Genomic DNA, 12,712 nt, shown 5'->3' with positions numbered 1-12,712 from the left:
AATTACGATACTAATTCTTTGCAGTGAGTTTTAAGCTCTCTGGGACTGAGAATGTCTTCAGTGCACCAGAGTCAACGTCAAGATTGTCTAGCAGGTTAAAAGAATAATCCAAAAATGTAGAATTTTGCAGTGCACTGGATGGCATATGCTATGCAGGAGATAGCATGTGCAACCAGATTGGCTTTGGTGCCACGAGCTAAACTTCATGCCCCAAAACATGTCTATGCACAAATCTTCTTTGAGGCTCACTAGCACATGAAAGCTTGCCAGATGATACTATTTATAAAACGTTTTTAAAACAGATCGACACTAAAGCGTTTTTTTTTTTCTTAATTTTTCTTTCAGGTACAAAGACATCTGGCTGCGAGATTCAAGAAACCTAAAGGTAGGTGGAAGCAACTGCGTTTATGCACAGGCTTGCACAGCTGTGTTTCTGCAATGTATTTTTACTAGCTCTGCTGTCGTGTATATATATCAATATATAATGCGTAGCTGCATGACCAGCGGTGGTCGATAGTCAGCCCTACTATTCATGTTTCTGTATTTTGCCTCAAGTTATTGCTTATTCTTCCGTAGTTTTTCAATGTATTGAAGGGAAAGCAAATACTTTTCTTCCAGACTACTTACATTCATTGAATTTTCTCAAATAGGGTGGCATAATAGTAGTTAAAGGATTTATTTTCTGTTTTGAGAGTATCTTCACATATATTTTACTGTTCCTGTGTGGAGGTTTACAAAATCTGTCTGTTGTTTTGAGGAGCAGACAGGATGATGATCTACAAACAAATGTGAATTATATTCCTTGAAATGCTAGCTAACAACACTTCAAATGCCTTGCTAACAATAAAAAAAGAAACTTGATATTTTCAAAGAATTGGGTGTAAATTTTAAAGGAGTTGTGCTGTGCTTTATTATTGTGTTCGGGATGAAATTCTTTAAAATAGTTCATTTGAGTGGAGTTCAGAAAGTCAGGTTTGCAATTCAGAAAATCAGGCTGTGTTCCCAGCAGGTGGCACTCGGGGCGCCTGAGCGCTGCTTTGCTGCTGCTTTCAAATGAAGGTCGCCCTTTTCTTTTTCTCCGCTACGCTTACAGCATTCCTACATATTACACTGTGTTGTTCTGCTTGTTTAATCCTTCAAGAGTGCGATTTTTAAATTGTGTGCTATTAAGTACTGTTTTAATCCCATGTTTAAACAGTTTTATTTATATGCGTGTTCTACCAGTGGATTAATGTCCTTACATGGTGAATGAAGGCCAACATGTGCCCACATGCACAGAGTACATGGCAAGATACCCAACAAAAATAGCAAATACGGATCATGAGCTGCAATCTGGAACTATCATAGAAAGGATGCAAGGGAGTTTAAAGCTTGTTGAGTTCTGTTTTATTACTCAAGAGAACTGGAAGAAGAGGTTTGAAGAGCAAAATTATTTTACCTATTAAAAGTATTAAAAAAGCAACCACAAGTATATCTGAATGCCTAACGTGTGCACCGTGTTTTCAGTTGCTAAACAAAGAATTGATGACACATTTGAAGTACATGGTGAAAATAATACAAGCCAATACTTAAAGACTGAAGCAGAAATTATATTGCATGAGAATGAAAAATATATGTTTCTTTTTGCATAGAAGAATCATATCAAATAAGCCAAACTATCATTTCATGCAGAAGAACAAAGATATTGATCTGCTATTGTTTTTAAGGAAGAATGGAATGAATGGATCTGTTACAATAGCAGATTGTGTCATATCTTCTCTTCAACTTCCTTAACGTGGGATGCAACAACTTTTCCGTCTACTACTTCCTCAACAATTGTTTTGATCTTTCTGGTTTTCGTAGGATCTAAACATCATAAACCAAAAAAAAAAGTTTTGTTTATTTGAAGTGTTTAAAATTACAAAACAGAACATCATGCTTACATAAATAGTTCAATCCTTTTTGCTTTCAAATTGGTTTCTTGTTATGATGATCTTTCTGACATACTTAAATCAGAGAGCACACATTGTTTTAGTTACAAGAATGATTTTGAAAGTAATATTATTGGGGATTTTCATGCCTATGCTGACATCATTGAGATTTCTGTGTGAGTACTTAACTAATTCTGTATCAACTAGTTTTACTAGTAAGGTAAAACAACTGTATATATTATTACCATGTGCATGCAGTAATATTTATTTGAAATTCAGTGGGCTGAATTATTATAGCAGTTGTAAAAATAAGTTTTATTCAGTCAAGATCTACCTACCCTGGGAAGAATCCAGTGATTGTGTTTGTGATTTGGATCCCGTCAAAGATGAGCTTTCAAATGTAACTCCCTGTCCAGCGCTCCTAAAACCAAATTGTAGACACATGTAATATTGCAGAATGTTTACCAGGATCAGGAGAAATAAGATTATTCCTTTCATTCATAGGTTAACATAAATACAGAATGGAATGATTGAATCTCCCTAAATATTATATGTTTAAAGAGCTACCAGCTATAATTATTTCAAAATCTTACTATGTGACTTACTGTCTTTAGTGAACTGACCCTTTGTTTATACCTCTTCTTTTCCCAAAAAGGAGTATTGTTACAGAAGTTAAAATAGAGAAGCTATTTTATGTAGATTTGTTACTTACACAAACTCGCCGTCTAACAGGCGGCGGTAAGTCTCAATCTCCATTTCCAGGCGAGACTTGATGTCTAGAAGCTGCTGATACTCCGCGTTCTGCCGCTCCATATCCGCCCTCACCTGGAACAGCTGAGACTCCAGATTCCCAATCTGAAGTTGCATTTGGGAAAGCTGAGCACAGTAACCACCTTCCGTTTCTGCCAAAGTATCTTCAAGGGATTTTTTCTGTGTAAGAAAGATATTAAATAAACTGAGAAGGAAAAAAAATCTTCGAAATTACAAAAGCAACTAAAATGGTTTAGAAAAAACAACTGGATAGGTTCATTGCTAATAGGCAGACTTTAACAACAACTTCAACAACATTTTTGAAGTTGAAAATTTTTCACTGACTAGGTAATGCTGGACTTCCCCTTAACCTACCATGGCAAGTTGAGATTGTAGTTCAATTTCTAAGCTCTGAAGAGTCCGTTTTAGATCTGTGATTTCACTTTTTCCAGACTGAAGCTGCTCAGTATTGGTGGTGATTTCCCTTTTCAGCTCCCCACTCTGGAATGTCAAGGAAGGAGAGTGTGTAAGTTAACTGTTTCAAAAATTTAACTAATGTTTACATTTATTTGACTGAAATTGCTGTGTGTGAGGAGGTTACTTTTTCGTTGAACCATGCTTCAGCCTCTTTGCGGTTTTGCTCAGCGATGACTTCGTACTGCCCTCTCATGTCGTTCAGCAGCTTGGTGAGGTCGATTCCTGGAGCAGCGTCCATTTCCACGCTCACTTGGCCGGCCGCGCTGCCCTGGAAGCCCTGAAGCTCCTGCGGAGGTTTGAAGAAAGACAAAACGATTCTACCAGAAATATATTTTACATATACTTGTATGTATGTGTAGAAATAGATGCTTTAATTATGTTTTAACAGGAATTCTGTATAGTTCTAGGAAAAATTCCTAAGGATTTCTCTATCTGCATTTATCACTTAGAAGACCAAGAAAAAATGACAAAAGTAGCAACAGGAGCAATAGCAAAAAGAAAATGAGAGAAAAAGTAATACTGCATCAGCAAGAACCTAAACCTTGTTTGGATTGTCTGCTTAGTAAGCTCAAAAAAGAACGTCAAACAAACAACAAAACCAAGTAACTATTCTAGTACAAATAAAGGAAATATTTCACATTTCAAAATTTATACTGTCTTTTTAAGAATTTATGAAAAAAATTACCTCTTCATGATTCTTCTTGAGATAAGCCAGTTCTTCATTGAGGCTTTCAATCTGCATCTCCAAATCAGCTCTTGTCAAGCTCAGCTCATCAAGAACTCTGCGCAGGCCGTTGATGTCAGCCTCCACACTCTGGCGAAGAGCCAGTTCATTCTCATATCTTTAAGGAAAATCATTAAATATATATTGCCTGTGGTTAGTAGAGTCCAATGCAAAGTTATTACTGGGTGATTATATAGCTTTTGCTCTAAATTTTTAATATATAAAATTTTCATAATGTTCTATAGTTATATTAAAGGATTCTACAAAGAAAGATTTAAAGTGTGTGTAAAATACTAATAAAAATTTTTCTAATATTGCGATATACTTACTTCAGTCTGAAATCATCAGCAGCCAGTCTGGCATTATCCACTTGCAGAATAATTCTTGCATTGTCAATAGTCGCATTTATGATCTGAAATGCAAATAATTTCTCAAAAATGATTTAATAGCCTGATGGATTACAGCTCAATATAGCTATTTATGTGACTGTAATTCTAAACGTGATGATAAATTTAAGTGTAATTCCTTGGAACCTTGTCTAACATACTATGAAAACATTTAGGACAAGATTTTCAGCTTCTGTAAGTCAGCATGTCCCACCTAATGGAAAAGCACCAGTTTGCTTCCTGTGACTATAGGCAGTCACAGAAATTATGAGCTAGAGCTTGTAATCACTGAAGAGATTACCAGGACGACTCTCAGGAATTGATTTTGTGATCAAAGAAATTGAGAACTGTGACAGAATTGCAGTTAACAGAGAAGAAAAAAGATCCACATAATGTAATATCAAAGCAGCGAGACAGAGGACTATTACAAGCATCACCTACGCAGAAAAACGTTGCTCTCAGGTTCAGACAGGAGTTTATCTAAAACCTTATTAGGTGAACTGCAGGTGCAGGAGACGTGCTAAGCTCTGTGCTTCGTTACCTTGCTGCGGAGATCTTCAATGATGGGGTAATATTTGCTGTAGTCGTTCCCCGACCCAGTGACACCGGCACCAGGGCCGTTCTTCTCGTACCACTCGCGGATCTTGCGCTCCAGGTCGGTGTTGGCCTCCTCCAGAGATCGCACTTTGTCCAGGTAGGCGGCCAGACGGTCGTTGAGGTTCTGCATCGTTTCTTTTTTTGAGCCAGAAAGAAGGCCCCCATCCCCGCCACCCCCGCCGCCACCCGGGCCAAAACAGCCTCCAAAGCCGGCGCCTGAGCCGCTGGCAAACCCGCTTCCAAAGCCGGCGCCTGAGCCGCTGCCCAGGCCGCCCCCGTAGCCGCTGCCCAGGGCGCTGCCGAAGCCGCCCCCGAGCCCAGTGCTCCAGCCGCTTCCCAAGCCGCCCCCTGAGCTGCCCCCAAAGCCCCCGCTGAGGCCGGAGCTGGAGCCAAGCAAAGAGGCAGCGCCGAAGCCTGCCGTGGACCCCCCGCCGAAGCCAAAGCCGCCTGCGCTGCTAGAACTGGACATCCTCATGGATCCGGCGCCGAGGCCGCTCCGAGCAGAGGAGTGCCGCGCCGCGCCGCTCGTGCGCACGGACAGGGCCATGGTGCTGGGGTGCCCTGCTTGGCCGGGCGCTCGGGTGCATCCCGGCGCGGGGCAGCCCCTTTATAGACACCGGGGCGGGTGTTTCTGCAGCACCTCACGCCTCCCAGCACATTCTTTAATTTCTCCTTTTCTTTCTTTCAGTGGGAGGGCAGGCACTGTAGTATCGCCTCACCAAATTAAATGATCTGTGCAGATTTCAGGTGTCCACAGGGGTGGAAATCCAATACCCGCCAGATATTTGCTGTGCGAGGGAGGATGGGTGCGGTAGAGCTCAGACATCACGATAATGTTTCGCCGTGTGCAACAGTGCACAGAAATTTCTTCTCACATTTAAATCCATCCTAAATAATGTTTTTTGTCGTTACCTGTGCACCCCCTTCCTGCTTTGGGGTTATTGCTGTAGAAGTTTGCCTGGGGCTGTAGCACGATCCATTTCGAAGCAAACTTCCTGTGTGCCTGTCAAAAAAGATTTCTCTTCCTAATACTCCCATGACATGTTTTAGTGAACCTCTGCCAGGTGAGCACTGCTGGGGGCTGGTTAGGAAGCAAGAACGCTCCGCAAAAGCACATGAAGAGACTTAGGGACCATCAGAGACTTGTTCATCGTTAATATGAAACCATAAAATATAATGGATTATACTGACCCTTTCAACTTCATCTTCTGTCCTAAACCTTCAGGCACTGGATCCTATCTGTAAGGCATGGAATATGGTTTTATCTGCATCCATCAGCATGGCTGGTTCTTCCTGACAGGACTGTTTATGAGTGGTAGCGCAGAGATTTAAGCAAACATTCATATGGGCATGTATTGATCACTTGGAGTCAGGGACTCATTACTGTGAAAGCTAATGGTTATTTTAGTTGGTAGCTGTTTATGTGCGGTCAATAACAGACTGGACAAATGACATTTCAAAAGGGACAGCTTTTGTGTTGATGTTGTCAAGAGGAAAATGTTGACTCCTTGGACTGAAGGGCTGGAGGGGCACTTGTGTTTTGCAGGAAAGGTTACGTGCAGTTATTAATCGAGAGAGGTTTAATAGGCAAAATGTATTCTTATCGATAAGTTATCTTTCTTGGTTAGCCCCTGGTGATCAAAAAAATCACAGAGAATGCAAAAGAATAAAATGGCTTCTTAAATTTTGTATTTTAATATATGATGATCCAAATAGACAATTGTGATTTATTAGAAAATCAGTTTTTACTGAAGTGAAGCTGCATTGCATTTGAATGATAGTTCAACTATCATTAACAGAAGAGAAGAAGCTGGATTGCAACACCTTGGATTGCAGTTTGGTTTCTTCAGAAGATACCTTCTTAAACTTTTCATCTATGAATATATTGAAAGCCTGAGAAAACTTAATGAACCAGACACTGAAATGACTAATCTGAAGAAATGAAGAGAAGGTTCTCATGGTGCCTTCACAAGAGTTGACTACCATTAAAAGCCTGTTAAGTACAGGAGCAAAATCATTTCTTTGAGTTTCTGAAAAACACTGGTAAACATTGCCTCGGTGTTTTTAAAATGTCAGTATTTCAAACTTATGATACAGTTTTTATCTATCTTGGAAATAATACCACATTTATAAAAATACTGATTTCTATTTTTTCATCTAATCACTGCGTAAGCAAACCCCAAACTGTTCAAAGGGTATTTGTCCTTTGTAACCTAGTGATAGAAAACATTATTTTTATTCATATTTGCACTGAAGAAAAAGAAGAAGTAGGAAGTTTGGCATTTGCTGCTCTGACAGGTTTCAACCTTTGCTGCTTTCACAAGAGTTAGATCAAGGCCCCGTGCTCGTGTCGCTCTGGCAGGAGCTGCAGGGAGCTCGAGGGTGGCCGCCTCCGCGCTGGGCTGGTTAGATCTTCTCCTCGATCTCCCTGACCTCCGAGGAGACCACCTTGCCGTCCACCACCTCCTCAACAATTGTCTTGATCTTCTTAATTTTACTTGATTCTGTTAATAAAGCGAAACAGTGAATTAGCTAAATGCACATTGACAGAGTATTATCACTGGAGACGAGCAGCAGTGCCAGGAGCTAAAGGATACGGACGGGCGACCTGTCACTGCATGACTGCTCCATGGGGATTCAGGTGCTGCTGCTGTTCCCCATGCAGCATGTGGGATATAAGGACCTCCCTGGAATAACTCCAACTTGGTACATCTAAAAGCTAGAAATATTCTTACACCGAAAGGGATATTTTAAAATTACACGGTGTACTTAGGGACCTGTGTGGTCAGTGGAAAGGAGTAGATGCTTCTGAAGGCCTCCAGAGAGTCATTCGGTAATTCTGTTGGCTTGTAACGAGCCTAGGGTTTTAATCTGGGCACCTGAGTTATATACATAAAGCATCTTCTCTTGGCATAAAATTTCACTTATTGGATATTTACTGTGAAACTGTGTTACTTGCTTCATGCCAGACTAATTAATTCCGTAACATTTCAAAAGAAGCCACCAAAAATACAGAAGTTCTATATATAGAATATAGTGTGACATACCTTTTTCAGTCTCTTCTGTAGCTATATCCATTTGGAAATGCCTGTGCAAAGTATACATTAAAAACACAAATTTTACCAAAGACGTAAAATACTATTTCTATTAAAGACAGCCGTGAGATGAAACGGAGCAGCCGAGCAACATGCAGCTCGTCCTGGGGGCCTTACCCGCTGTCCTCCCCTTCCAGCAGGCGACGGTACGTGGCGATCTCCATCTCCAGGCGCGTCTTGATGTCCAGCAGCGCCGCGTACTCGTCGCACTGAGCTGCCATGTCCGCGCGGATTTGCCGCAGCTGAGCCTCCAGGCTGGCGATCAGGGCCTGAATTTGAGCTAGCTGCTGGCTGTAGCGGGCCTCCGTTTCCGCCAGGGTGTCTTCTAGAGCCTTTTTCTATAGCCGAGGCAAAGAACAGGAGGTTTTAGACGCTGCATTATCAAGAGGATGTATCTTTATGTCAAAATTGCTTGTAGACTGAAAAAACTCATGGTTTCTATATTTGTCGGTGTAATTATCTACTAAGCACGCTTGCTGATTTTAAGCATTGCTGATGATTTACCATGTTAAGCTGGGATTGCAGTTCTATCTCCAGGCCCTGGAAGATCTGTCTCCGTTCGGTGATCTCTGTCCTTTGGCTTTGCAGCTGCTCGATATTGATCGCGACTTCCTGGTTCAGTTCTTCTGTCTGAAACACAACAAGCCAAGGGACCGTCACCCAGAACCAGACACGGTAGAGGATCCTGCTGTGTTTAGGTAGCTGAACATTACCTGCTTTTCAAACCGTTCCTTGGCTTCTTCGCGGTTCTTCTCTGCCATTTCTTCATATTGCCGTCTCATATTTTCCATAATAGTGGCAAGATTGATACTCGGAGCAGCGTCCACCTCGACGTTAACGGAACCACCCACCTGCTTTTGCAGGCTGTGAACTTCCTGCAACAGCGAGGCTTGTGTTAGCATCGCTTCAAGTGAGCTGCTAGTCCTCAATATCGGAAATTCACGGTCCACAGAAATAGTTCTTAATTATTAAATAGCACCTCAGGGTAAAACAACCCAATCCCCTCATAAATATTGCATATTGCATCTTATGTTAGAAAATATTACTTATTTCGAGGCAAGAAATCTTAGAAAATGTATAAACATATTATAAAAAGGTGATTTCCTCAGGGCTCAATCTACAAAAGGATTATAGATGTCATGGTTCCCATCTGCATGCTTTTGTGTAACAACTCATAAAATACATACTATTCTTAAGGAAAACCTTTATTCCTTAAATTCTGGAGCTGTCTGTGTCTTTGCTTGAAAAGAGGGAAGGAGTAGTGGTCGATTAACTTTCTTTATAGGGCTTTAAATGGCAAATGTGATGCTAAAGGAGTGATAAGAGCTTGAGCTTAGACCTCCAGCAGATCCATAACCAAACAACACATAGCATTCACGCAGGAAGCTGCCTTTTCATGTGTTCATCTTGCCCCGAATCCCACCCTAAGCATCATATTCTTTCAAGTGAACTATGAAAGTTTCATTATTCCTAGCGGAGCTGAATTTATGCATTTCTATGGGATGATGTTCTGCGGCTCTCACCTCCTCGTGGCTTTTCTTAAGAAACATTATTTCTTCATTCACACTTTCAATCTGTGACTCCAGGTCAGATTTTGTCAAGGTCAAGTCGTCGCGGACTCGGAGCAGTCCATTAATGTCGCTCTGTACACTCTGCAAGAGCAAGTGCTCGTTCTCAAACCTGTAAAATGAGGATCAGAATGAACTGGCTGAAGAAACCTTGGAATGAAGAGTGACCACAGCCTTAGTCCTCCAAGTTTTCTTTTACTACTTTTTCTTTAGGAAAGCTTTGCCTCAAAGTTTGATTCTAAGAGCGAATTTTCAAGGCAAAGTACCAATTTGGCCTACGTAAGTAGCATGTGGGATGTTTCAAGGGAACGGAGCAAATGACATTTGCACAGTGCACCTCTTCTGTGTGCTATTTAATTGTGCCTTGTAAAAGGGATTTTAGCTCATCGATAACATTTATTTTTCCTCCCTCAAAAAATGAAACTGGGTGCCTAGAGGCTTTCCTGGATAACAAGGGCATAAAAAAGAATGTGTGGAATGCAAATGGAACTTACTTAATTCTAAAATCGTCAGCAGCCAGTTTGGCATTGTCAATCTGCAGGACCAGCCTCGCATTTTCCATCTGTGCAACACCAATCTGAAAAAGAATGGTTAAAGGCATGACTCATTGGTGGTGGGATTAGCAGACAAAGCTAATAGATTCTTCACAGTTACAGAAGACACGATTATTTTACACTTATAAACTGCTGTGGCAATAGATTATTTATTCTCATGGTAATTTACTGTCTCAAGCAGGGGTTGGTTGCTTTTTTGGACATTTGGGAGTCTCCAGTTCTGAACATTTGGAAGAAATGACCTCTTTTCCGCATATAAAGTCTCTGGATTTTGGCTTTAGGCCAGGTTTATCATACGTAGAGGACAAAGTCTCTCTAATTTACTGTAAATAAAAACCCGTCTTCATCTGATCACCGTCATAGTCATTAAACTACTTCCTCCCTCATCCACCTTTTCAGATAAGATTATAAGACATGATCGATTCTCAGATATTTGCGGTCTGAGGTCTTTGGCAGATGGCACCTTACACATGGAACTATGAAACATTTTCATTTAATGCCTGGTTAACGGCTGGGAAGAAAAGGAAATCACTGATTACACAAAGATATAATATGTGTATAAAACAATGCAGTCAATTTAAAGTATTCAGGCAAATTGGAGGAAATTATGCAATGGAAAACAGAGCTTGGGATTTTAATGGTATCAGTCATTTTCTCCTCTCAGGCTCCAAAGCAGAAATTCAGATTAGAGTATTCTGAAATTCTGAGTAATTGCAGGTTATATCTCTGCTCTCCTGGCTGCCAAAAACGTAAAAGTCTGAAAATCTGTTTTCTTAAGTGAGACAATTACAAATTGAAATTTAAATTTTATTCACGTAGATTATTATCCTTTTTTTCCCCCCAAATACTTGAAATTCATATATTTATAGCTGATGATACGATTTCTTACCTTATTTCGGAGCTCTTCGATGATTTGGAAGTACGGGCTATGGTCACGACTCAGCACGGAGGAGTTCTTCTCGTAGTACTCCTTGATCTGCCTCTCGATGTGGGAGTTGGCCTTTTCCAGGGCTCGCACCTTCTCCAGGTACGAGGCCAGGCGGTCGTTGAGGTTTTGCATGGTTGCCTTCTCGTTACCGGTGAGCAGCTCATCGTTACCAGCAAGGTTCAGCTGGAAGCTGCTGCCGAATTTTGCCCCCGAGCCTGGTCCGTAGCTGCTGCTGGTGGATATGCGGGTGCCGTAGCCGCCTGCTCCCCCGTAGACACTGGGGGCTTGAAATTTCTGGACAGCCGTTCTCCTGACGGTTAAACCACTGACGCTGGGAGCAGGAGGGTGGGCGTGCGAGCCCGAGCCCCACTGGAAGCTCTGGTTGGAAAAGGCCATTTGTGGCTCTCTGCTTTGTCTCCGATGAAACAGCGACGTCTGCGCAACCGGGAGAGCCCGAGTGAAGAGCAGTGTCTGCCCTGTAAACCTTTATACGGCTTCCCAAGGAGGAAGCGCAGCAGTTGTAAACCCCACCTTGTTGACGCACAGTGCAACCGGTGTCAGCGCAAACAAGATGCAGGATATTGCCCCCGCACGCTGTGTTGTGCCGGGGGTCACTCTGCTGAGCTGCCTTTGAGGAGGCTCCTCACGTACTTGGGCTTTCCCGGGGATTATTTTGAATCAAGCCTAAACCACAAAGAAGCTGTTGAATGATTTAGAAGTGTTTACCTGCGGCTGCAGCTTGCGTGGGGCTTTTGAATGAGCATCTAGATTCCTACTCCCATGTGCAGTTCCTGAAATTGAGAGATGCTTATATGTGACAAAGGACTTAAATTATGTACATTTACAAGCAAATAGATATTTCTGTTGAGCAAGCAGTACTCTGCACCTCAGCCCAGTGAAGGACTTTATAAATTATTAGAAGGGTGGCATTTATAAGCACCGCATTGATGTTACAGGAAGCCCAGAATGCTGCTCATGCTGTGACGAGGAAGTGAACAGCGCAGGGAATCTGCACTGAATATCCACTCACTTGAGGACAGAAACCCCTGCAGGGTGAACGGGCTTTAGGAGCAGCTGCAGTTGGACAGAAATGGCATTGCTTTGGACAAAGCAGTGAGAATTTCTATGCAGTGGTGCTGGACATTTCAGAGCTCGCCTGGCCTCTACATTCGAAAGCAGCTTTCTGGAGTGAGGAGATTCTCTGCAGAAGCCACTGTCAGGAGCTGTCACGCTCCGGGGTTCAGGAGGGGGACACTTCTGCAAGCCCTCCCCTCTCTGGGAGCATCTGAAGCGCTGGAGTTGCCTGTGCAGAAGTCCCTTCGCTCTGGGCTGTTCCCCAGGGAGCGAGAGGGTGCGTGCAGGAACAGCAGCCGGCTGCCTGTGCTCAGCGCGTCTGACAAACTGGCGTCTTGTTTCTCATAGTGCCCACACTCCAAGCTGAGGAGCGTGTCCAGCAGTGAGATACCACCAGAGAGACCGGGAAGCGGGAGGACGGGAAGTGCTGAGGGTCCCGGCACCGCCGGAGAGCGGGCAGCGGGGCGCGCTGCAGCACGGGGCCGATGCCGCCCTCGGGGCGCTGCGCTTACAGCACCGTAGTGTATTATTAATGCAGAGATGCTGGGGTAGAACAATTAACACGTGTCGTTTGTGCTGGGGGAAGACAGCTGCTCTGCACGCTGGTTTCAGACCTCGAGGCGAGGAATCAATGACACACTGCGCTGTG

At 42.7% G+C, this 12,712-nt stretch overlaps 2 protein-coding genes across 3 annotated transcripts; both read right to left on the bottom strand.

Moving 5' to 3' along the window:
• Positions 1–1,747: 1,747 nt before the first annotated feature.
• On the bottom strand, positions 1,748–5,391 carry LOC112948985 (keratin, type I cytoskeletal 12-like). Of its 2 annotated transcripts, none has more exons than XM_026041350.1 (8): positions 4,789–5,391; positions 4,191–4,273; positions 3,823–3,979; positions 3,262–3,423; positions 3,036–3,161; positions 2,623–2,840; positions 2,249–2,331; positions 1,748–1,845 (listed from the first exon to the last, which is right to left on the bottom strand). In XM_026041350.1, the coding sequence occupies exons 1-8, from the start codon at positions 5,389–5,391 to the stop codon at positions 1,748–1,750; spliced, it is 1,530 nt and encodes a 509-aa protein (XP_025897135.1). The 2 variants fall into 2 exon arrangements, with proteins under 2 accessions (XP_025897135.1, XP_025897136.1); XM_026041351.1 differs by having other exon boundaries at positions 2,629–2,840.
• Positions 5,392–7,250: 1,859 nt separating this feature from the next.
• KRT20 (keratin 20) lies at positions 7,251–11,385 on the bottom strand. The gene is made up of 8 exons (XM_026041355.1): positions 10,951–11,385; positions 10,002–10,084; positions 9,463–9,619; positions 8,653–8,814; positions 8,444–8,569; positions 8,057–8,277; positions 7,892–7,932; positions 7,251–7,348 (listed from the first exon to the last, which is right to left on the bottom strand). The coding sequence occupies exons 1-8, from the start codon at positions 11,383–11,385 to the stop codon at positions 7,251–7,253; spliced, it is 1,323 nt and encodes a 440-aa protein (XP_025897140.1).
• Between the last annotated feature and the right edge of the window lie 1,327 nt (positions 11,386–12,712).

Source organism: Nothoprocta perdicaria, unplaced genomic scaffold (genome assembly GCF_003342845.1).
Source record: "Nothoprocta perdicaria isolate Ctin4 unplaced genomic scaffold, notPer1 scaffold_283, whole genome shotgun sequence".
Classification (NCBI taxonomy): domain Eukaryota; kingdom Metazoa; phylum Chordata; class Aves; order Tinamiformes; family Tinamidae; genus Nothoprocta; species Nothoprocta perdicaria.
This window is presented reverse-complemented; position numbering and strand designations above follow the sequence as displayed.

Coding starts and splice junctions, on each gene's coding strand:
- LOC112948985 (XM_026041350.1), bottom strand. CDS start 5,391: ATGGCCCTGTCCGTGCGCACGAGCGGCGCGGCGCGGCACTCCTCTGCT. Junction 3,980..4,190: donor GCTGATGATTTCAGACTGAA/GTAAGTATATCG, acceptor TTTTCCTTAAAG/ATATGAGAATGAACTGGCTC. Junction 1,846..2,248: donor ATCACTGGATTCTTCCCAGG/GTAGGTAGATCT, acceptor TATGATGTTTAG/ATCCTACGAAAACCAGAAAG.
- KRT20 (XM_026041355.1), bottom strand. CDS start 11,385: ATGGCCTTTTCCAACCAGAGCTTCCAGTGGGGCTCGGGCTCGCACGCC. Junction 9,620..10,001: donor GCTGACGATTTTAGAATTAA/GTAAGTTCCATT, acceptor CTCATTTTACAG/GTTTGAGAACGAGCACTTGC. Junction 7,933..8,056: donor CTGGAAGGGGAGGACAGCGG/GTAAGGCCCCCA, acceptor TACTTTGCACAG/GCATTTCCAAATGGATATAG.